This window comes from Leuresthes tenuis, unplaced genomic scaffold (assembly GCF_036924035.1).
Source record: "Leuresthes tenuis unplaced genomic scaffold, fLeuTen1.0.hap1 SCAF_9, whole genome shotgun sequence".
Taxonomy (NCBI): domain Eukaryota; kingdom Metazoa; phylum Chordata; class Actinopteri; order Atheriniformes; family Atherinopsidae; genus Leuresthes; species Leuresthes tenuis.
The window spans coordinates 16,605,983-16,628,960 of NW_027325363.1; the positions used below are offsets into that span (position 1 = coordinate 16,605,983).

The 22,978-nt window shown below is 40.0% G+C and overlaps 3 protein-coding genes across 8 annotated transcripts; 1 reads left to right on the top strand and 2 right to left on the bottom strand.

Annotated features, from left to right (window-relative positions):
* Nucleotides 1-3,458: 3,458 nt before the first annotated feature.
* On the bottom strand, nt 3,459-5,437 carry LOC140313756 (GTPase IMAP family member 7-like). The gene is made up of 2 exons (XM_072391739.1): nt 5,343-5,437; nt 3,459-4,474 (listed from the first exon to the last, which is right to left on the bottom strand). The coding sequence occupies exons 1-2, from the start codon at nt 5,413-5,415 to the stop codon at nt 3,504-3,506; spliced, it is 1,044 nt and encodes a 347-aa protein (XP_072247840.1). The 5' UTR covers nt 5,416-5,437; the 3' UTR covers nt 3,459-3,503.
* Nucleotides 5,438-8,398: 2,961 nt separating this feature from the next.
* On the top strand, nt 8,399-11,608 carry yif1b (Yip1 interacting factor homolog B (S. cerevisiae)). 3 transcript variants are annotated; one of them, XM_072392566.1, is made up of 8 exons: nt 8,399-8,536; nt 9,416-9,518; nt 9,714-9,843; nt 9,982-10,086; nt 10,301-10,437; nt 10,785-10,940; nt 11,042-11,135; nt 11,363-11,608. In XM_072392566.1, the coding sequence occupies exons 1-8, from the start codon at nt 8,491-8,493 to the stop codon at nt 11,516-11,518; spliced, it is 927 nt and encodes a 308-aa protein (XP_072248667.1). In that variant the 5' UTR covers nt 8,399-8,490; the 3' UTR covers nt 11,519-11,608. The 3 variants fall into 3 exon arrangements, with proteins under 3 accessions (XP_072248667.1, XP_072248668.1, XP_072248669.1); XM_072392567.1 differs by having other exon boundaries at nt 8,399-8,527; XM_072392568.1 differs by having other exon boundaries at nt 8,401-8,512.
* A 1,519-nt stretch (nt 11,609-13,127) lies between these two features.
* On the bottom strand, nt 13,128-21,961 carry LOC140314396 (probable E3 ubiquitin-protein ligase HERC4). 4 transcript variants are annotated; one of them, XM_072392563.1, is made up of 23 exons: nt 21,714-21,961; nt 21,043-21,199; nt 20,863-20,939; nt 20,348-20,575; nt 19,822-19,913; nt 19,597-19,724; nt 19,267-19,421; nt 18,923-18,978; nt 18,712-18,815; nt 18,524-18,583; nt 18,300-18,396; nt 17,983-18,163; nt 17,668-17,819; nt 17,272-17,391; nt 17,030-17,128; nt 16,756-16,935; nt 16,225-16,365; nt 15,743-15,909; nt 15,414-15,480; nt 15,253-15,323; nt 14,805-14,988; nt 13,848-13,950; nt 13,128-13,717 (listed from the first exon to the last, which is right to left on the bottom strand). In XM_072392563.1, the coding sequence occupies exons 1-23, from the start codon at nt 21,928-21,930 to the stop codon at nt 13,497-13,499; spliced, it is 3,057 nt and encodes a 1,018-aa protein (XP_072248664.1). In that variant the 5' UTR covers nt 21,931-21,961; the 3' UTR covers nt 13,128-13,496. The 4 variants fall into 4 exon arrangements, with proteins under 4 accessions (XP_072248664.1, XP_072248663.1, XP_072248666.1 ...); XM_072392562.1 differs by having other exon boundaries at nt 18,923-18,981; XM_072392565.1 differs by having other exon boundaries at nt 13,129-13,717; nt 18,712-18,803.
* Nucleotides 21,962-22,978: the final 1,017 nt, after the last annotated feature.

The window sequence follows — 22,978 nt, forward strand, 5'->3', positions numbered from 1 at the left end:
CAGCGTATCTCTCCCTTACTTTCTCTCTCTCTCCATGTCCATGGACGTGAGTGTTGAGGGGCAGGGGAGAACATGCGTGTTAAGGCAAACTTGATGCCAGTTGCTTTGGTATGAAACTGCATTTGACTCTGCTAACCCCATGCCACTGCTAACCCTTCTTATCGCTTTCTTAAACCCCAAAGCAGAGCCTTGAACTAATCATCTAAAATTTCAATAGCATGTGTATGAAATCTTTTTTTTTTTTTTTTAAACGTATCGTTGATCAGGAAAAATCCAAAATTGGCAGTAAAGTATTTAAGCAACCTCCTCTCATTGATATCTGAATACAACCTTATTACATACTTCTTGTTATATGTAGAGCATTGCATTTGTTTTGTCATCGTGGTATATGACTTCATAGCATTTGCTGTGGCTTATACCGAAAATAAAATCTCCCAGGAATGAAAAAAGTTCAGTTTGATTCCCAAAGGCTGATCCCAAAAGCTGATCCTTTGGTTATTATTTGATAAAACGACAAACAGTGAAACAAGTGAAAACTCTCCCTGCTGGAAGACAAAGAGCCCTGCTGTCAGAAGAAGCAAAAAGCAGGCGAGGAGAAAGACTGCTTGAAGACAAAGGAAATCAGGCATGACGGGCATTCAGTTGATGGAGAAAGCTCTGGGATTTGAGAGTGTTCAGCCCTGACATTCAGACTGCTGGCATTATTTTTAGATGCGTGGGTAACAAAACTTTCTTACTTATTGGTACAGCCGGATATCTTAGTTTGCCTTTACCATGGCACAGAGCTGTGATGGCTTATTAGTAAATTGATAGACTCTTAGAGGCAGAGAAGATACTTCTTTCCTTTCTCCTATTTCCACAGGAGTGTTGATTATATGTACAGATGCTTGATCATTTCATAAAGCGACCCAGCCTTTGTGACGGCAGCACCAACTGTGACACCACTGGAAATTTCTAAAGGTTAGAGCAAACAAGCTCAAGTGCCACATATTGATTAACTGATGACTTGATTTACTAATTCAAACTTTAGGGTTGGGTAAAAAAAGAAAATGAATGTGATGGAAATCCCTTTTATGAATGAAAAAACTGCACACACAGCCTGGGAGGACTGTATTTTATTTGTTTATTTCTGATGTATAAGGCACTGGTAATTGTCTTTCACCATTTTGTCCACAAAGCAAATAGTTACGACTTATCAATCCTAAACAGTATGAAGATAGCCTCTCACAAAGACAACAAGTGTCGAACAACAGAAAATGTAAATGTTGGCTCTTAGCGTGAATTTTGCATGTAGTCTCAAAAATTGGTAATTTCTCAAAAGTAATTTCTTCAAATTCTTCAAATGAAAATGCTGTTTAAGAAGCATATCATTTGCTTTTGAGTTTTGTCCCCCACAGAAAACACTCTAGGAATGCTTCAAGTGCCCCATTATAGTTCAGTCTTTTCTTCTTTCATGAAATAAAATCATCATGTGATATATTGGTCTAATGCCTGTCCAGTGGCTAGTTTGAATCTCAACAAACAGTGAAAAAAACAGCACATAGCATAATTTTTTACCTAAAACATACCATTGAGACAGTATGAGGAAAGTCATATGCTTCTGAATATCTATGCATATAAAGCTATTCTAGCCAATCAATATAAAAACTTAGCCCATAAATGAACACAAGCTCTTTCATGCACATATACCATAATCATTGCAATAGTTATTAGCCTCAAACTGTTTCAGTCACAATTTGCATCATGATTATTTTCCTGTGGCTGTTTACGGCACTGCTTTTCTTCATATAGCTGATATAAATTTCCCATCCCGACCTACCATAATTATTTCGCATTTTTTCAAATTCTATGCTTTTTGTCAAATGTGTAATCTTCAGTCATTTTTCTTTTTTTAATGAGCTTGTCTGAGAATTGTCTTTTCATTTCCAAAGACCCCTCATGCCAAGCATCACAGGGCACCAAGTTGCTGTCTGTGCTGTATTCTGTGGCCTTCAGACTGATTACTACTGCTTGAGAAAACCCCTTGAGATAGTTCATGTCTTGACCCTTGAGAGAATGGTTTCTTACAGAAAAGGGAAAGAAAAGGATTTTGTATTTATGCATCCTACATGTACATGTGAGTATGTGAGTTGTTCATGTGTGGCAGAGATGTTTTAGAGCTATGTATGGCTCTATTATGCAGGACACTCTATTTGAACAGAGGCAGCCATGTTCCCTGAGGGCAAGTGTGCCCAGCTGTCAGAAGAGAGAGACATCAGTCAACCTAAATGAGTAACAACGAGGTGAAATGTGGACTGAGATATATATATACATACATATATATATATATATATATACAGGGACAGAGACAGATTTTTACATCCTGTCATTTAACCAGTGTGCCACCACAGCTCATAAGTATATGTTTGTGGTGTTTATTATGCACAAATAAATTTACCAGCAGTGTTTCTACGTGTGCACTTGTTCAATACAAGTCATCTTCCCATTTGTCTACAACATACAGTACCAGTCAGAAGTTTGGAAACATCTACTCAGTGGGATCTACAGACATTTCGACAGGTTCTGTCGATACATTAAAAGGGAAAATGTAAAGAGCACTGTGATTTCATTATAACCACAAAAAAGCTTTTAAACTTAGACTAAAAACAGCATCAATTTTAAAAAACAAATGTTTTGCTTTTGCAATAGTTACTACTGGATAGTGACTTCACTAAACAGAGAAAAATCATTCACAAAAAAAAAGCTTGGCTCCTTTCAGGCATCAGAACAAGCTGTAAACTGACTTAATCCCCTTTTTAAGTTGTATACATAGCAACAGTGGTCACTTCTAAAGTTGTGCTTCTGTCCATTTGACAAGTGTAAGTTCACTATTTAGCTCTGATTTTGTGTGAAGCTTTAATTTTCTGACTGAAAATAGCTGCCTGCCTCATTTGCAAACAGTGTCCGAGCAGTGACTGCGAACCAAACAGCAAAGTGGCCCATAAAACCAAAAAATGATGAACAGAGGGAGACTGTTGATGAGTAGAATCACAGACTCAGTGATTCCCTCAGCCAAATCAGCAGTTCGGCATTGTTGCTGCCTTGACAGAAACTGCAATGTGTGTCAAACATATTTGCAATGCCACCCAATAATGGTCCTGTGTCTAATAACTCAATTTGCCATTGAGTTATTAGATTGTCCAACAGTTTATCCTGGCAGAACAGGACAAGGCTGCTGTACAAGAGAAACAAGAAAGCAAAATCTTAATTTTCTCAGCAATTGTTCAGTTTTTTTCACTTTGTTCCATTGTGGACTTACATGTTCCAGTGCACTGTGTTACTTGTGAGTCTTTTGTGAGACCCTTCTGTTTTTACTTTTGACAACAACAGTGACCACTTGGTCAGGTTTTGATACCAAACTGGTTTTGGGCAACAAAACTGGTTGGTTCTTCTGGTTACAAAGTTGTTGAGTTTAAAAGTATCCCATTTTCCTTTGTCCAACCTTCCATCGAGCGGAATATGTTTTATTGTACAGAACACTTATTTTTCAAAGATTTTGCTGCAGCTGGTGCCAAAAGTCCCACTGTGGCCCCAATGACTCCACCTGCCACTGCTCCAACAACCATGCAAATTGGACCTCCAACAGCAGTTGCAGCAGTTCCGACAGCCAGACCCACTTCAGCGGATGTTACAACCATATCAGTTTTAAGAAATTTGTTTTTTTTCTCTGCCCTATCTCTTGATTTCCGTTTATACTCTTTGTCGAGCCACTTAATCTTTTCTTGCAACTGTTTTCCCTCCAGCCTCTCCCTCAGTATTTCTTCCTCTCGCTGTTTCTGTTGCATACTGGCCTGCAGAATCCTCCTTGCTTGCTCTTGGATTGCCTTCTCTGCCTCCTGGTACATTGCATTTGTGTAAAACATTCCTCCATTATTGCTTATCATACGTCTTATCTTTGCAAGCAGCTGACGAACTTGACTGTCGTCAGTGACTGTGTTTGAGAAGACGTGATACCGCCGGCTACATTTTTCGATCAAATGTCTAAGTTGCCCACATCTGCGAAAAAAATCTTCAACTGTTGTGCCACTCAGCTGGTCACCGTGAGTGAAGAGGACCATGGAGTAAGCTGCAGCCTGGTCACCAAACACTGAGTTCAGTAGTTCAACGGTTTTCTGTTCTTCTGCTGTGAATCTTCCCAACTTGATCACAATCAGGAAAACATGGGGTCCAGGGGCCGAGAGAGAGATGCATTCTTTTACTTTTCTTATTACCTCAGCTTCTTTGTACTTTGTATCATAAATTCCTGGTGTGTCAATCACAGCGACCCTGTGACCACCCACCATTCCTCTGGCCTTTTGACACCCTGATGTCACAGAGCATGCAGAGAATTCAGACCTAAAAGCGTTTCGATTTAGGATGGTGTTCCCCGATGCACTCTTCCCATTTCCTGTCTTTCCAACGAGGACTATTCGAATATCCTCACCTGGAGCAAAACCTACAAAATAATGTAGAAAATGCCTTTACTTGTTGGCTGTTTTCAACGTGCTGTTCCGTAACAGCAACATCAGGCACTGTGTCACATTTTCATAATGCACAATATGATTTAAGTATTACTTAAGTAGCTTAAGAAGGGACAAATAACATTACAAGTTTTGCTGTCATCGATTTTTTTGGCTCGTAACAACAGGCAAAGCACATAATATTACACATGACAGCATTGCACAGTAGATGTGCAAAATGGAGGAATGTTGTATAGTACATTCGTGTTAAATGCCATAATTGGGTAGACACTTTAAGGAACTAAGCTGTCAATAATAAGGATTCCTTCATCTGTGCTACCGCCTATTCTGATGAGTCAAAACGCCGGTTGTGCAAAAGAACTATGGATGAGGGTCTTGGAAGCAAGTATGGGATGTTAGATTGTCCAACTGTTTATCCTCATTTGCACAATTTAACTTTTTAACACTTTTTTTCTTTATTCAACCAGATACAATATACAGTTTTAAGGGATTTTACACCCATCCACCTGATCTAACCTGACATGGGCTAATTTTACAGCATCACATAATACAGCGCAAACAGACAGTTAAAGTCAAGTCACGCACTTTCACAGACAAAGCTAATCAGCACATTTTGCAAAAGGGCATAGAAATATTTCATATATATATATATATATATATATATATATATATATATATATATATATATATATTGTTGAGGTTCTTGACTATCCGATAATTTCACCAACTAAATAAATGTAAAGCAAGTCTGTCGCAAGTCTGAGCTGCATGAGAGAAATAGATCAAAAGCCACAAATCAAACATGTTTAAATGCTGATAGTTAGATATATCATAATATGTTACCTGAGTTTCGATGTGGCACAATATCCACTCGAGTTGGAAATGGCTGCCTTTGCAGTGGAGCACTATAGGCCATGACTTTACAGAGTTTCCTTTAAAATCATAAAAGAAGCACTGATTTTCTCAGTGAGTGCACAGGTTTATATCACCAACCTGTAGCCGGCAGGAGTTGCAGAAAACTTGTTTTGAAGTGAACACTCAAGTTTGATCACATTCCATAATTTGCCTGGATGTTTGACGTAAACGTGGATGGAGAAACAAAAAGTTTGAGTGCGCGACATACCGGAAAGTAATTCATTGTAACAGAAAGAGTGAAACACTGTTAGACAGCTGGAAGACTTTAGTGCAACTACGATTGACATGACAGTCTTGTTATTTCCTACGAAGCTGTTATTGAGAAATTCCTTTTAACAGTAAAGCCATCAGAAAAGCAATGTCTTTCCAAATTGATGTGCATATATGTGGAGTGAAAACTTCATAAAAATGTTCTTTGTTTTGTTCTTGTTGCAACAACAAAATGTGCTGTCTTACCAATCTTTTGCAGAACAGGAAGTCCAACTATGACATGATCATTATTTGTAAAGCTGGGTACATTGAAAGGGATTTGTAAGGTATTTTTTCAATTAAATATGCTGGCATGCAGACTATTATTGGAAAGAACACTTTCTAAACAACAACACTAACATGAGTATTGTGATCTTTAAATCATGTATGCTTTACAATAAGAACCAGTGTAGAAAATACCTCCTCTGGGAACTGCCATACTGTTCAAATATATGTGTGTGTGTGTTTATATTGTTTTAGCATTTCTAAGAAATGATCTCGGTTCAGACCTATAAAGTCAAAGATGTGTATCACTTGTTTTTTGTTTTGAGAGACAACTTCCCATCAGCACACACTGATTTACCGTCACTGCTGAAAGCTGGAATGTGGGTGTGTCTGTTTCAGCAAAAGGTCCCTGTAGCATCACAGCCACTCTGCCTGTGGCCGTACAGTTTATCACTTTGTTTTGTGATGACAGACAAGGCTTTCAGTAAGGGATTCATTTACAGTTTCCAAGTCTCAGTACAGAGCATTCATACCACACCCCTGAAACCAGCAGGCAATGACACTTTATCTCTCTCCTCCTTCGGGTACTGTTTATAATTGTCCAACACATATGTCTACTAATAGGCTGTTTATGCAGTATCTCTGGTTATTTTGCATCTTCTTTTGCTTTGTATCTTCTTGAGTTTTCTCTGATTTTTGAAAATATTTTCCGTGCTGCTGGGAGGATCTCTTCTGTGCATTCTGGCACTTTTTAGATACCTGGTGTGATGAGTTTCTGTACCAATGAGACAGCTGTTTACATGTGAGAGTGGTGAGCTTTCCAAAGCCCAGGTAATGCCCAGAAAAGAACCCAAATCCAGGCAATTTGCAGAGAAGACAGTGAAGATATAGGGCAGGAGAAAAACAGAAAGTGAGGAGGAAGATGTTAAAACCATTCCTTCCCTTGATCATCAAAGGGGAATGTGAGATTGCAATGGATGAGCTCGGAGCACACAGCAGGATATTTGGAAATGTATCATTATTTATTTAACCAAGACATGGCTGCAAGAACATATTCCATTCTTCAATACCTCTCTTTACTCTCAGACTATACGGGTACACAAAGGCTGCAAATAGAGGAGCGAGAATAAGGAAGAGAAACTGTAGCGCTTGTTAACAAGAAATGACATAATCCTGGACGTGTTACCCAGAAGGAAGGTCTCTACAAGCCAGATCTGGAACTGATGGTGCATATGACATCATCTATTCATTTGTTGCCAAGCTAAAAACCCAACAACACAAAACTTTGATGGTGATCTCTGAGATTTCAAACACACCTCTCTATCTCTGCTGCACTTGAACTTTCCAAAAGTTTGTCAGCATTCTCTCTCCTCAGTAAAGTACACTGCAACATGAGAATTTCTCTTTGGGGATTGCTAAAAATATCATTCCTTTCTGTTCAGTTTGTGTTTTGTTTAATTGAAATATCAAGCTAGAATGTCGCCGTATTTTGTGGTATCATAACAATCTCTGACGTTTTTGCTTTGCAGCTTCCAGTAAATATGGACAACGGCAACTTCAGTACAACAAAGATCAGCCGCGTGAGGAGTCATATGAAACGGAATACTACTGTAGAGGTTCTTCAATACAGAGATGTGTTGGTTTAGTTTTGAGTTTTGCCTGATGCATGTCATGTTACATCACTGTGAGTGTCAGCATTTTGCCTTTCTAGTGGTCACACCACATGAAGGCAGTATACATCAAGAGAGAAGTTTTCTCAGTCACTCTGCACATACTTAACTTAAGAGCCAACACATAAGCTTAGGCATAACATCCAACACAGCCAGTAAATATATCATTTGGTAGACAACTGGTTATGTCATGACCTAAATAGTTAATCTAATTAGGCTATATGCCTTAAGGGCAAAATCAGACGGGAAGTGCCAATTTTATGTCTTCCCTCAATCTGAAATAAATGATTCATAATTCTTCTACTTTAGCATTATATGTGAGCACAATTCCATGGTGTACTGTGATCCCTGTTGTGGTCTCTTCAACAGTTGTTAAGATCAGCAGTGCATGATAACAAAAAACCCCGGAACCATTTGCATACATTGTCTACATGATACAGAATTTGTACATCTTAGTTACGCTCTGAGTGAAAAATAGCCAAGATTCTCACAAGGAAGCAGGAACCCTCATTTGTTACAATCACATAAAAGATTTCTTTATGATTTATACAGTCAAAAAACCTTTGATAGATAAGTGAGTGACTTATTCGCATCAGACATGGAATCATAGAGGGTGTGGGACATGTGCACGTGGTATGTTAAAAGTTGAAGGTACAAGAATCATGGTTACAATAGCAGTGATATAAGCGACAAAAGATCGAAAAGAGTATAGTGGACCTCAGCATCAGGTTGAACGTGACACATCCACCCACTAGATGGCGGTATTTCCCTTTCCTGTTTGCTTAGCCCCTCAAACTAACAGAAGAAAAAGATAGTGTTTACTTCCGTGTAAATCTTATGAATGACTCTAACTTCCCTGGTGCAGCTTGCTAACTAGTACTAACTGAGTAAAGTTGTTTTTGACAGCTTCTGTCTCCCACGAGCCGGCTCAAATGGATTATACTGCAACTCAAAGTGGGTTCAGACAGCGTAAGTTACGTACGTACTCTTATCAATCAAGCCAGTAAAACCTTGTGGGGCGCATGTATATTTAGTTCTGCTAGCTTTCTGGAAGCCAACGGATATAGCTCGCTCCCTTCAGCCGGTTTAGGTTAACACATCACATCAGGGGACTGTAAAAGACACACACTAAATGTCAAATGATAGTCATTTCATGTCTAACAGTAGCCCACAGCTTCACTAAAATACGCTAATAAAGAACAGCTAAGTATTTTAACGCTGCTAACAAGCTAATTTACTTACCGTTAAACCCCTTTAGTATGGCTAACGGTTTTCTCTTCAGACATCCCTTTTCGTGTCTTCCCGTTTGGTGAACCGTTTGTGTGCGGATTTGTACACAACTTTAGTCGAACCTTTGATACATTTAATTATTCACGTTATATATACGTTATTATACTTTGTTTAGAGAAGTTAGCAAACTGTCAAATATGTCCATCAGAATATAAGCATGACAACCTAAAACTAACTGTCGACCACCACAGGCTTTTTCACTAATGTTTCTGTTATTAAAACTATTGGAATTTGCAACCAACACGTGTAAAAAAAAATGTCTTCAGAGCTGGTTATATGTCTTGGTAAAAGATTGTTTGGACTTCAGGAACGACAAGGTCCAAACTTGAAGGTGTCCTGGCTCTTGCAGATGGTTTTATCTGGTTTTGTGATAAGAGTGAGATGTGATTGCTTTCACTGGGAACTGACTTCAAATGTCTCTCTGTATGCATGCTGCTTTATTTGATCATTCACATATCCTGTCTGCTTGATGCCTTTTCTAAGATTGTGAAAGTGATTCAAGAAATCCGCTTCTTCCTGTTTTTGCCGTCTGTCCTTCTCTAATTGCTTTCTTTTTTTCTCATTCAGAGCCTCATATGCGTCAGAGGAATAGTTCTGTGGACGGATCAGATGACAGCCATGTGTTTGAGGATACTAGTCGAGTTGGGCCTGGATCACATGGAGCCTACAGGTGGGAGGATGAAATAAAGCATGTTTAGAGACAGACTCCTGCGCCTCATTTCAGTCAGGTTTCACATTTTGAAAACAGAACCTGTTGTGTAATATTGTACATTATTTATATTGTATACTTGCATGCCTTTTATATTAATTAGATTGATGGATCATCTTAGTCTTTGGGCTGAGTCTCTTTGTCTCATGTTGGCAGGAACCAGCAGGCCGGCCCTCAAGCAGGAGAATATCCTGGCCAGTCCATCCTCTCAGACCCCATGTCGAACTTGGCCATGGCATATGGCAGCTCACTGGCTTCCCAGGGGAGAGAAATGGTGGACAAGAACGTAAGACTGGGTCACGCTTGTGCACTTTAAAATTCTGCTCATACGATTTTCTCAGTAAAAGCAGGCTGAACGGGAGAGAACATGCAACATCAAACAATCCGTGTGCGCATGTCTTTGTGTTTGACTGTTTGTTGACAGCTGGACAGGTTCATCCCAATCTCTAAGCTGAAATACTACTTTGCTGTGGACACGGTGTACGTGGGGAAAAAGCTTGGCCTCCTAGTTTTTCCTTACATGCACGAGGTAAGTTCACCTCCACCTGTGAAGCATAAATCTTTCAGTTAGGCGCGTAATAATTGCTATAATTATTAGTTGTAGTAGTAGTATTGTACCACCCAGTAAGCATGCCATTCTGCCTATGTTTTGAATGTTCTAAAATATTGGATAGTCTGTGGTTTAACTTCAATATTCAGGCCCAGAGTTTGAGCAGTGCTGATTTGGTGTGTGTGTGTTGTAGAATTGGGAGGTGAGCTACCAGCAGGACACACCCGTGGCTCCACGCTTTGATGTGAACGCTCCTGACCTTTACATTCCCGCCATGGGTTTCATCACATACATCCTGGTGGCTGGACTGGCTCTCGGCACACAGAACAGGTACGCACGCACCAGTCAGGTTTTTTTTTTTTTTGGAAAAGACATCCAAATCTAAGGCTCTGCGATGTCTTTAGCTTTCATTATTTAGCACTTGATGTGTTTGTCGGCGTTTCTTTACTGATGGTTTTAAGTCTCTTTGGAGAAAAGCTTCTGCAAAATGAGTGGATCTCGATCATTTCTCAGTTGTATCTTGATTTTGTACACTTTGTAAATAATGTGCAAAATAAAGACAGCTTAATTACTCAGCATTCTTGTAGCTTAAGTAACACAGATGACAGTAAGAGCTTCCCATACACTCCTCAGTATGCAAGTCTGTGATATTCATTTATCTGTTCTGTCCAACTCAGGTTTTCTCCAGAGCTGCTGGGAGTTCAGGCCAGCTCAGCTTTGGTGTGGTTGATCATGGAGGTCCTGGCGGTCCTGTTGTCTCTTTACCTTGTCACTGTAAACACAGACCTCACTACCATAGACCTTGTAGCCTTTTCTGGATACAAATATGTTGGGTATGTACCTATGTTGTAATTAGAATCTTGTGATTTCTTGTTTGTTTTTTGTTTTTTGCTCAGTGAATGTCATCCTTCATTGTTTTCTCTTGTTTCTCCAGGATGATTGTTGGTGTGATAGCTGGACTTTTGTTTGGCAGGCCTGCATATTATCTCTCGCTACTGTGGTGCTGTGTAGCCATCTTTGTCTTCATGGTGAGTTGAAGCATTTTCTTTTCTATTCCTTTCTAATTCGGCTTAATTTAGTTGTGGTTCAAGATAAGCACCGACAAAGTTTCCACCTTCAGAATATGGAAATGAACACAGTCTTTTGCTAGTTGCATGCGCTAACATAGACAAGTCATCTTCCACAGTCAAAATAAATAAGATGTGAGCGGTAATGGCTGATTAAAGAAGAGCATGTTTCGGTGGTTTCTCCTCAGATCCGCACTCTGCGTCTGAAGCTGCTGTCCGAGGCGGCGGCTGAGGGGAGGCTGGTGAGGGGAACCAGAAACCAACTCAGGATGTACCTCACCATGTCTATAGCAGCAGCCCAGCCCATCTTCATGTACTGGCTCACCTACCATCTCATCAGATAAAAGCTACAACAGACGCACACGTCCGCTTGTGTAGAGGATAAACTTGTCCGTCCGAAACGCTAGCTCATCCCAGAAAAAAACAAAACAAAACGAACAAAAAAAACTTCATACACATATCAGAGAAGCCGAACTTGGGAAGAAATATTTCTCACAGATTTATACAAGGACAGATTTCTCAGAAGAGTCGTGGAGCAAAACAACACGCTACAAGACAAGTGAGACGTGAGGCATCGCTGCCTTTCCTCACACAGCACAGCCATGTTGTTAGTATTGCCTTTTTTTTGTTTTGTTTTTGTATGTAAATTTGTCCAAATTTGTAGCAAGTGGCTTTCTATTTGTTTCTGTTCGTGTCAATTATGTTGTCATTTTTTTTTTTATTTTAGGACTATTTATGTGTGTCTGTGAATAGCCGAAGTATTATTGAAGATGTTGCTTTGGATTGATCGATCGTCACTGGAGGTAATTCTGAGCCGACGTAAAGCACATTAACCTCACACCCACTGTTCATTCGATGTAGAGAAGAAAGTCAAATCCAGGTTAAAAAGAGATCAGCTGGCTCCACTTGGACTATTTTGACTTTCCGTTTGGTTGTTAATTGATGAAATGTCTGGCATTTGGTGGAAAACTGACCTTTTGACGCGGTGGGGTCTGGAAACCAGGTTTACGCAACTGATCTGCAAACGTGGCTGGAAGGCGGCCGTTTGAAATGTTCAATCCTTTTGTACGTGCTTTGTTTCATTTGTGAGCTCTGCTACCTTACGCCTCTTGGAAAGAGAAACGGTGACATTTCAGTGCTAGATGAAGATAGGTGAACTTAAGCTTTGGTATCCTTTTTAAAAACTCAGTTTATGATTTACTGCTTTTCATATTGAAAGTCAGATGGACTAAAGAAAGGGAAAGACGTCTGCTCGATAGAAACTGTTATAGTCTTCTTTGGATACTTGAAATACTGTAATTTTATGTCAGCAGTGCTTCATTGTGCTTGTAGTCTTCCGTCACAATGAAACTTTTTTCTCTTTGTGTTGCCAATGTTATTTGTTATTTCAAACCAGAGGATGATTCACATCGACTGAAATTATTTAAGGAAATGAAACCATAAATAAAATGTTTTTACCTTTTCCCTGAATTAAAAAAAAAAAAAAAAGATTAAAGCCTTAAACTCAGTGACTTGAGGCACAACTGGAAGTGTTTTGATAAGTGCTCGCTTAAACAGGAAGCATCTCATCAAGGACTCATTCTGTGGACATGTTGTGGGTGATTTGACCGCTGTAACATCCAGCCTGAGCATCTGAAAGCACAAGGAAAGCCGATTTAAAACCGAGCCACTGAAGTGATGTGACCCATAAATAAAGTGTGACTGATGGAGCTGCTTTTGCTAAGGTGTCATAACTTTACTGTCGGATGTTTCCAGGGTAGAAAATGATTTAATCTGCCACTCCCAGAGGAACAAAGCACAAATCTGACTTCAGATGAATTCAGAAGTGACGTAAATGGAGAAATAGGCAACCTGTAAGATATGAGGCTGTATTCTGAATGATCTAAAAGGCATCTTTTCATTCTGTGATTCAGAGAATATTCAAATAAAACCTCATTTTAAACCTAATTATGAACTGCAGAACATTGTTGCTGAAGAGTATGTTTATTTGGTTGGTAAGTAAGATACAAATGACAGAAATATGTGATTCTTTTTACCTTTTTTGATTGGTTGTCATTAATTACACAAAACATCTGGCAAACTGACATAATAACAGTGAGTTGTGAAAACGGCATCAACATTTTAAACACTGTGTTCAAGCTGCAGAGCCAACAGAGAGTGAAATTTAGTTATTCTGATCAACTAAATGATACAATAGGTATCAACATCTCAAATGACCTATGTTAAAACTTCACTTGTAATATTCAAATTAGAAGTAAAATAAGCCTCAAAGCTAAATAAATATGGGCCGTCTTTAGAGGAAGCCGTTCTTGTGCCTATTGCCTATTCCTTCCAGAAGCCTCTGTTATGATGGATAGCCTGAAGCAGCCTGTTCTGCATTGTCCTCTCGACTGGGTATCTCTTGTAGATGGGCAGCAACAACAGAGAATGGCAGGTGAGCGATTCTGGCAAATGGCTCTCAGAGGCATTAGGCAACACGGCCACTGTCATGGTGACGTACTCCATTCCCATGAAGGGGACTCGGTCGCAGCCTGTGAGGAACACTGCAGACAATAACGTAATAAAACGATCAGGTAAAGTGTGACATGGAGGCATCAGACATTAAATCGAAAGAGAAAAAACTGACGTGAAGCTTGACGTGTGACAAGAAGTACGGTCGCATTGAATACTTACAGAGGAACTTTTTCTTCTCCTCTGCTGTCAGTTTCTCAAACACTTCCCAAAAGGTAGTGATGTTTGGATGGCCAGCATGGTATTCTCCTTCATAAACGGTGTTCTGTTTGAGAAATAAACAGTTCAGATGCCTAAAAAGGCTTCTAATCTAAAAGGCCCTGCTGATGCTTTCACTGACTTATGTAGGTTCTGGTAACTCCAACCTACGTAAATGTAGTTTTGTCAAGCAAACTGTTGAGGTGCATTATTCACATTTAATTTGACTTTACTGAGACTAAATAACAGTCAAGGCCCAAAGAGATAAACCAAAATGGCATGTTGAGAAAAATCCGACCTAATGTCCCGACAAAAACCCAACTTACACACAGAAGCAATAACACTATATCAGTCAGCAGTGTTTACTAGCCTCTCAGGGCCCTTTTACTTACTATAAGCAGCATTTTGAATTTAAGATATTTAACTTGGAACATTTTACACCAGTGCAGAGAATATACAAGAAAAGTAAACTATTTGCATCATGCAGCTAAATATAATTTGTGGTTATATGGTTTACATACAGGAAGCCAATGTCCGTAAATCTTTAGTCAGTCTTTTAGCACGTGTTTAGGTGCTGTTGGCAACCTCAAAACACGGACCTGTGATATTCAAACTGGGGTTAAATTGAAACTTTGAACAGACAGATCAAACTTGCTTCTGCTTTTTTAAGTATTGGGCTATCTCCACACAAACACACCTCTCGAACCTCATTCAGTTAAGAAATATCTCCACAATGCTATGAAATTTAAAGTCTCTGACCATTTGGAAACAGAATGGACAGACAGTGCTGGTGTGTTACGTTTTGTCAGTACTGTGGACATTTATGTATTCTTGTGTATTCCACGCTGTGTAAAACTAAATCTACGTACTAACTAACATTTCTTAGCTTTTTCAAAGACTCAAAAAAAGACTTCAGCCAACCTTCTTGAACACCTCCCAGTCGTAGTTTTCTTGGCCCACCATCACTGCTTGCAACTCCTCCGGCTGGAAGAACTCCACCACATCTCGGTCACACACTTTGAAGAACCCTCTCTTGAATGCTTCAAACACTCCCTCCACAGATTTGTTAAAGACATGGTTGACAATGGCAGCAACATATTTGTTCCTATGAGAGAAAAAAAAAAAACACCTTCTGGTGAGCTGATACCCGTCAATGAAAAAACTCTGAGCCTGAACTGATGTAAATGGTCCTTGTGTATCAACATGCAGCATCCTGATCAGCGTGAGCATACGTGGACTGATAGATGGCGGGAAAGCAGAGTGACACGTACATGAGACACAAAATTCAAGAAGTGTACATATTCAAAAGATTAAGAGGCAGACTTATAGTTCCATTTTCTACAAAAACGTTTAAGCCAATCAAAAATACCTGTTTGACCCAGTGACAAGTTTCCCAGGTTCACTTGGATCCAGCTCAACTTCCTCATCACCCCAGGTCACCTGTCAGAGAACAGTTGCATTGAGACTGGAATAGCGCATGTACACATGCAGGCATTGGGTCATTTGAAGACTGTCATTTAGTAAACCTACGGTGAAAGGAACGTCCAGGGCTTCGATCTGATCGGGGGTGTAGTCCTCCAGAATGCACCTCCAAGACCTCAACACGAAATCAATGTTGCGAAAGATTAGTCCAACCTCATCACGATCTGCACGTCCTCTATAAATATGTCAGCTGCAGCTAAAGACCTCCAGAAATAGAGCAACACCTCCCTTGTGCCAGTAAAACATTCACACTCTCTTTTTATACTTTGGAATTCTTTAACTATTTGACGTAACTGGGTGCAACTTATCCAACGTAGATAACCTACTCAGAGAGCTGTTCAGTTATGATCAGTTATGCATTTTTTAATCAGTCTCACTCTGCCAGCACAGGTTCAAACTCCTTCATGTCATCCAGTGATGGTTTCACACTGAGCAGCTTCTTGAAGAGAGCTTTCGGAAAGGGCAGGTGTACAATGTTGTGGTTGTAAAGAGCCAGGCCACAGAGAACGCCAAACAGGAAGTAGCTCTTCTCCTCCACTTTTGGCTGTTTTTTTTGGGAAATAAAACGCAGTTTATCCATCATTACACAGGGAAATGTTAAAAGTTGTAGGTAAAATGTTAAAAGTTGTAGGTAAAATGTGTCTATCAATAATTTAAAAAAAGACCTTATCAATACACTTATGTAATCTTGTGAAAATGACCCTTACTTAAATTATTTCAACTATCCAAATTCTATTCACATATGCAACGGTTCATGAGTTCCTCTTTGACTACAGAGCTGTTTAGACCTAAAACACAGTGACTGGTTGGCTTTTGGCAAAATGAATACAGTCGTCTCTCTTTGATAAGCTGGTCTTACCCGGGGTGGGAACCAGGCCAGAGTCTTGCTCTCATTGAACATAAACATTTCAGATTCAGGGGTTATCAGCTCTTCAAACACATGAAGGAAAAAGTCCTTTTTGTTGACATTCATCACCTTCCTGTCATCCACAAACTGCACCTAGAATAGAAAAAATATATATTACTGACATAAATGTACATTTCCATCTGCTTTATTGATGCAGATCTAAATTTTCCATCATCAATTTTCTAACAATAAAACATAGTTTTGGGGCAAATGTTCCACTTCAGCCAAGAAAAAAGATTTGTATCTGTTTATCATTAAAGTAAAAGTTGTCTTGACTTTAAACTTTATCTTTTCAATGTAAACACTTCAACTTCAGGGCCTCAACCAGATTTACTCATTAAGTTACTTTGAACTTGTCATACTGTGAAAAAGACATGCGAGGCTACATAGGAAGTGTGGGGTCCAGGACCTATAAGTGCTAAATTCACACTTCTGTAAACCCTTGAACACAAAAGCAGGCAAACATTTTCATGTCACGTTTACCAAAAGCTCCTTTTTGAAGGTGGAATGGTCGGCTGCCCCCAGCTGTCTGAAGGAGTCCTCAATCAAGTGAGTTCGTCTCAGAGTTAGCTGGAAGACCGGGGCACTGGTTTCGTCTGCAAAATCTTCAAAAAGCTCCCGACGGAACCCAGGAGGTATTTTGCAAACCATTTGATGAGTTGTCTGTCATTACAAAACCCTCTGTGAGTGAGACTCTGGCTGCATCGTCGGCAGCACGATGTTCTTTGAATGATCAAACTCCTAACACATATCGTACCTTCGTTACTTTTGCAAAGATGTTAAACACTGCAGTCTTGTGAATCAAAGTGAAAACAAATGGGTAGCGGCAGAAGATGACAGGTGTGTTCTCGTCATCCTGTAAGAAAAAATAATGATCGTAAAAAAATGAACACTTTAGCAAGAAGTTGCTTCAGCTGGGGATAGCGACCAAAATCAAAACCTATTCAGAAAAAAAGAAGCAGCTTTGAACATTTTGTATATCACGCTGCCTGCTTTTACCTCAATTTGAGAGCACGCAAACCAAAGAGCGACGTCCTGCTGTGGCACAACAGCTTGGTCAAGTTCCTCCACATAAAAGGTGCTCAGTGGGACTTTGTAGGATTTTCCAGACTTGTTTGCCTTAAAAGATGTCGTTTAAAGAACAAAAATCAGACACGACATCTCCCCTAATCCTTCATTTCACTTATCAATGTCTAAACAAAGATTTTTGTGACTTTGCCACGTCAAACACAACCAGCGGTCCAATCGGTCGGTTAACTTATGTCAACCGGTCAAACTTTACAGATTCGGTAGATGATCAGTAAAAAAAAAGACGCCGTATAATTCATGATTTTTCCCGAAATTGAAAAAGGTAGTAAACCCGTTAATGGCTGAGATGAAACTTTCAGCACTGACTTTATGCAGCAGCTTCAGGGCTTCCAGCAGGTATCTGACCCCCGGGTTGTGAGTCTGTAGGAGGCCGTTGTTTAACATGAAGCCCAGGGCATTTTTGAAGACCATGATGTGCTTCAGCAGTGTGGAAGCAGGAAGGGACGACCACAAGCTTTCTGCAGAAAAAAAAAAGGCATTCACTATCAATAAGAAAATGTTACGCATTCATTTCTAAACTGTGCATGCATGATTTCAGAAGCAAACAGAATTAAACAATAGAAATAAAAACACATATATAGAACATAAATTCAAGTCAAATTTCTTCTATTTTTTTTTTACTTAGTGTTGCCAGAGTCTTCTCGCTGAGATGCGAGATAACAATTGCCAGAGGCAAAACATTCTTCATGACATGAGAGTCCTCTCTCAGAAGGGGGCATGTCAGCAGAATCAGAAGGATCTCTGGAGATTTTAAGGCGGTTCTCGAGGCAACGAGCAACTCAAGCAGGAGTTCTAGATTCACCTACACGGAAAGAGGCTCCATCAGATCACACAGCGATGTTTCCACATGTCTCTGAAATGTTACTGTACCAAATGCATGTATTCAAAATTCTGTCAATTTAGGATTGTTTGCTTAAACATGTCGTATGATTCTCAACTGATTGTTTGATCCATGGGACTGCTAACAGCTGGTCGAAAGCTTGACTGGCAGCCTCGAGGTCCACCGTTAAGGCACCGGCTTCCAGTGGAGGCCCACTGAAATCAAAAGTGGAAAAAAGTGTTCAAACAAAGAAATTACAGGCCGTACAGAGCATTGAATTCAATAAATGACTTCCCTAACACCTAAACAGTAGAAAGAAAGCTTATAAAAACAGCGACTTACTCTGCTCTTGTGAAACTTGCGACAAGACTTGAACTTGTCGAAAACATTGATTCTATTTCTCTGTTGCACAAAGAGGAAAAACGTATTGGGAGAGCGTTAGAAACACCGGAAACATGGAAATATAACATTTCTCAAACTTAAAATGTAAACATAACTACAACAAAAGTTCAGCGCAGTGGACAAATCACCTTCTTGCTTCCACGTTGCTGTGTTGCATTGTTAGCCACTTCTGCAGTTTGGTCTCATCGAGCCGCCCGATTATCTGTCCATGATCCGAGTTCTTAAGAGAAGTCTGAAGACAGAGGGCCGTGAAACTTTGTATTTCTATCTTTTCCCTTCGGTTGGAGGGGGGGGTAACATCGGTAGAAACTGCGAGTTTTTAAATGGTTTTCACATTACCTTTTCAGTTGAAGAGTAAGTGAAGCTCGAATTCCATCCAGCTGATATTTTCAAGTCTGCTTCAGCAAATAATAGCAAAATGGGAAATCTTGTGAAAAACTTTTGGTATTAAAGTAAATCAGCCTATACAAGATTAAGAGAGTAACTGGTCACGTCTTAGTCTGACGTGGCAAACTGTCAAAGAATAAAACAACCATGAAGTCAAAACGTCACATAACAGTCTCCTCTAATTTCTCATGTGGAAATGCATCACCGGGACTACTTTTCTGACAAAAGATCAAATAAACAACCTCATTTGATGCATTTACTCAAGCACTCACTGCCCAGTGCCAATGCATACATACCACTTGGTACGGCTGCTGCACCCTCAGAGCTCCACGGAAGTTGAACCAGAGTGGGAGACAGACTCCCATCTGGCTGTCCAGTCCCTATTTGACCTTTTTCCCCACTGCCGAAAGCCCACAGCTGGCCCGAGGATGTCAAAACCAGAGTGTGACACCTGGGAGGCCAGAACCACTTCTTACAATTCAAAAGAATATTCACTAAGACAGAGTAAGCCACAACATAATGGCATTTCCTCTGAATAATCCTAAAAAAGTGACTCTAAATAAGACACTATTATGTCAGCACCGCCTAAAATGATCTTATAATGAAGCACAAGTTGTAGTTTTTACCTGCCACATGCTATCTGGGATGTGGATCCATCCAAACCGTCAACCTGTCTGGGCCTCACTTCATTGGTGGAGGAGTTGTGACCAAGCTGACCGTTGCTTCCTTCTCCAAAAGTGAAAACTTTCCCATCCTAGAAGTTCCAGAGTCAAAGTATCTAAAGTAACTTAGACTAATTATCTTGACAGTGAGATATCTAATCACTGGGTGAAATCTGAGGATTTTGTCACCTTTGTCAGCACAGCGGTGTGTGATTCTCCGCAGCTGATGAAGGAGACACCCAGAGGTCTGAGAGCAGGCACCATGCAGATGTTAAACCGGCCTGTAGAAAATCAAAAAGAAATCTAAAGAAAGACACCATGAAAATAACACATATAATGAGTCAGTGACCCTTATTCGAGTGCAACTGAGTGTATTTTAAAAGGGAGTTTAGTGTGAGGTTAGCTACACTGGCACCAAAATGATGCATCTGAAGTACTGAAAAATAGCTCTCTGAGCAGGGGGCAACCCTGTGCAGATACACAGGTACAGGTTGCTAGTCCAGCACAGAGAGAAACAACCATGAACACTCACACAAACTCCTAAGGGCACGTTAGAATCACCAATAAATCCTTAGCACCCGGAGAGAATCCCTGCATGCGTGGGGAGGACATGCAACCTCCCCACAGAAAGGCCTTTGTCGAGATTCACAGCAGGAACCTTCTTACTCTGAGCCATCAGTGCTCGACCAGACTGAGAAAGATTAAATGACTCCACCTTTTTCATCCACCCTGTTGAGCCCCAGCTGGCCTGATTTATTGGCCCCACAACAGTACACCAGGCTGGAGAGCGTGAGAAACAGGGTGTGGGACCCTCCTGCTGAAATCTTGGTGACTGCGACTCCGGTAAGGGCACACACCAGGACGGGTTTGTGCTGCAGTGCCACGTCCCTCCCCAGGCCCAGCTGACCGTGGCTGTTCGAACCCCACGAGAAGACATCTCCTCCTGGAAAGTCGTAGGTAAGTGCAGAAAAAAAAATTACAATACTTTCATCTCATCAAAGCTATAATAAGTTCATCTTTCTTACTCAACACTGTAAATTCTCACATAATACACTGATAAACTTAACAGAATATGTGTAATCCAGAAATGTAGTTCCTCAACAATTATACACGTACACCTTTATGGCAATTAAGAAAATCAAATAAGAGCTCTTCTCTACTACTGAAAATGGAGAAGCCTTGTTTCCATATAAAGAAAAAGCTGCCGTGTTGCTGTGTTTATCGTCTTACCTTTGGTCAGTGCCAGCGAATGGAAGTTTCCACAAGCAACCTGAATTATTCCTATGGGCAGCGGTATGGGCACCCGGCTGCATGATGACATGGAGACAATAATCATTCAAAAATATTTTGAAAACAGCGTGTGTGTGTGTGTGTGTGAATATTGGTCTACTCCAAACACTGAAGGCTTGCCTTGGTCTGTAAGTGATGCTCTGTGGCATCGGACACACCCCAAGCTGTCCATCATCCCCTGCACCCCAGGAGAACACATGTCCAGATGCACACAAAGCCAAACAATAGTCCTGACCACAAGCCATCGCCACCACATCACCCAGCCCCTCCACACGGCCTTTTGCAGGACAGCAGACGGAGACACAAACACATCAGAAAGTCAACAGGATGCAAAGTGGAACTCTGCTTGCTTAAAAAAAAAAAAAAAGTCTTCATTGAAATAGTTTTCCCTTTTATTTCAGGAAAGAATGAAACTGTAACAAAAGGTTTTCTTTTCATGTTTAACTGGTGTCTGTTGTTTGACAAACTCAACATTAAAACTGAACACATAGATAAGGAAGCCGCTTTTAGTTAACTTTCGTTACCTGGACGAACAAGGATGAAACGAAACTGAAACTTAACTGAGCAAATAAACCTGCAGCAATATGTTAGTCAGATGTGACTCATAGCTCTCAGTGGATGAAAAACAAACAAACAAACAAAAACAAGCAACACACACGCACACACGCACACGCACACACACATATATATGTATAGATATACATATATATTATATAATACTTACTTTCAGACTAGGGGTACTTGCAAAGCTATTTCTTTTATTAAAAATAAACATAGCAAATCTTACTCACCAAGCAGTTTTCCATTATTATTACTTTTTCGTCCAAGTTGTCCACTTGAGTTGTGTCCACATGACAAAACGTCTCCCTCTGCATTCAGGAATAAAGTGTGCCGCTCTCCGCAGCAGATGCTGGTTATAACACCGGGGACAGTCCAGGTCACTGGGCTAAGGGCTGCCTGTGGACCGAACTGTCCACTGGAGCTGTCTCCCCAACAGAACAACTTCATGTCTCCACGTAGACTGAAACTTGCGCCTGAGAGACGGCCGTATTTTTACAGGAGATGCTGCCTTCAAATGCTGTCGGACATACTACATTCATCTTGTAAGGTGCATTAGAAACCGGCCATCAGCACATTTATGTAGCTTTTTTTTTTTTTTTTTTAATAGAAGCTCATATTTATATAGCTAAAAAAAACACATTGTAGCAAAATATTTTGCTGTACTTTAATATACCATAATTTAGTTGCCATACCCTTGTATCAGGAGGTACAAATGAACAACGAATGGTTAAACTCAAATTTACAAGCTTACCATGGTACTTGAATGCAGCACAATAGGGTTCTGCAGTAGGGTTTCTGTTGTCGTCACATTGTCCAGAGACTTCCCATCTCTTTATGTTAATTACCTAGCTATTTGGTATCCCATTAGAAATATATAGTAAAATATGTTGAACAATATAGTATAATATAATAATCAAAGGATAATTGGACATGTATGAACCAACTGCCTACATCCTAATAAAGGCAACTTTCAGGTGGCTAGAGATTTAGATCTCTATGGCAACAGTACAACTAGTGCAAGCAAGAGAGGCCTATTATCAGCAAACATGAAACCTGTTGTCATTTGGAAAAATATGCCAATCATATCACAAAATTTAGAAGGACCAACGTCTTTCCGAATCACCCAGGTAGCATAGGTGTTTTCAGGTGTTTATCACCGTGCCCTTATGCTGTCTGTATCATTTCTCTACAAATATTTCTAATGGAAGTATGTCAATATCACATACAGAAACAAATCATTCTTTGGAAACTGGTTTAACACCTATGTATTATTTACATATCCTATGTATTCACACATGTTTTGTTGGAGTTTTTTTTTAAATAGAGAGATGTACTTAATCCTGTCTCTAAGGGTGAGCATGGGACTGTTATTAATTGGCCATATTTTGTTGATCTAATTGCAGCTGAAATATACTTTGTATTGAGTGATTGTGTTTTTATGTGCAAATACATTGAGAAAGTGGAGCTCTTATTGCGATTGAGCAGTGGATACACA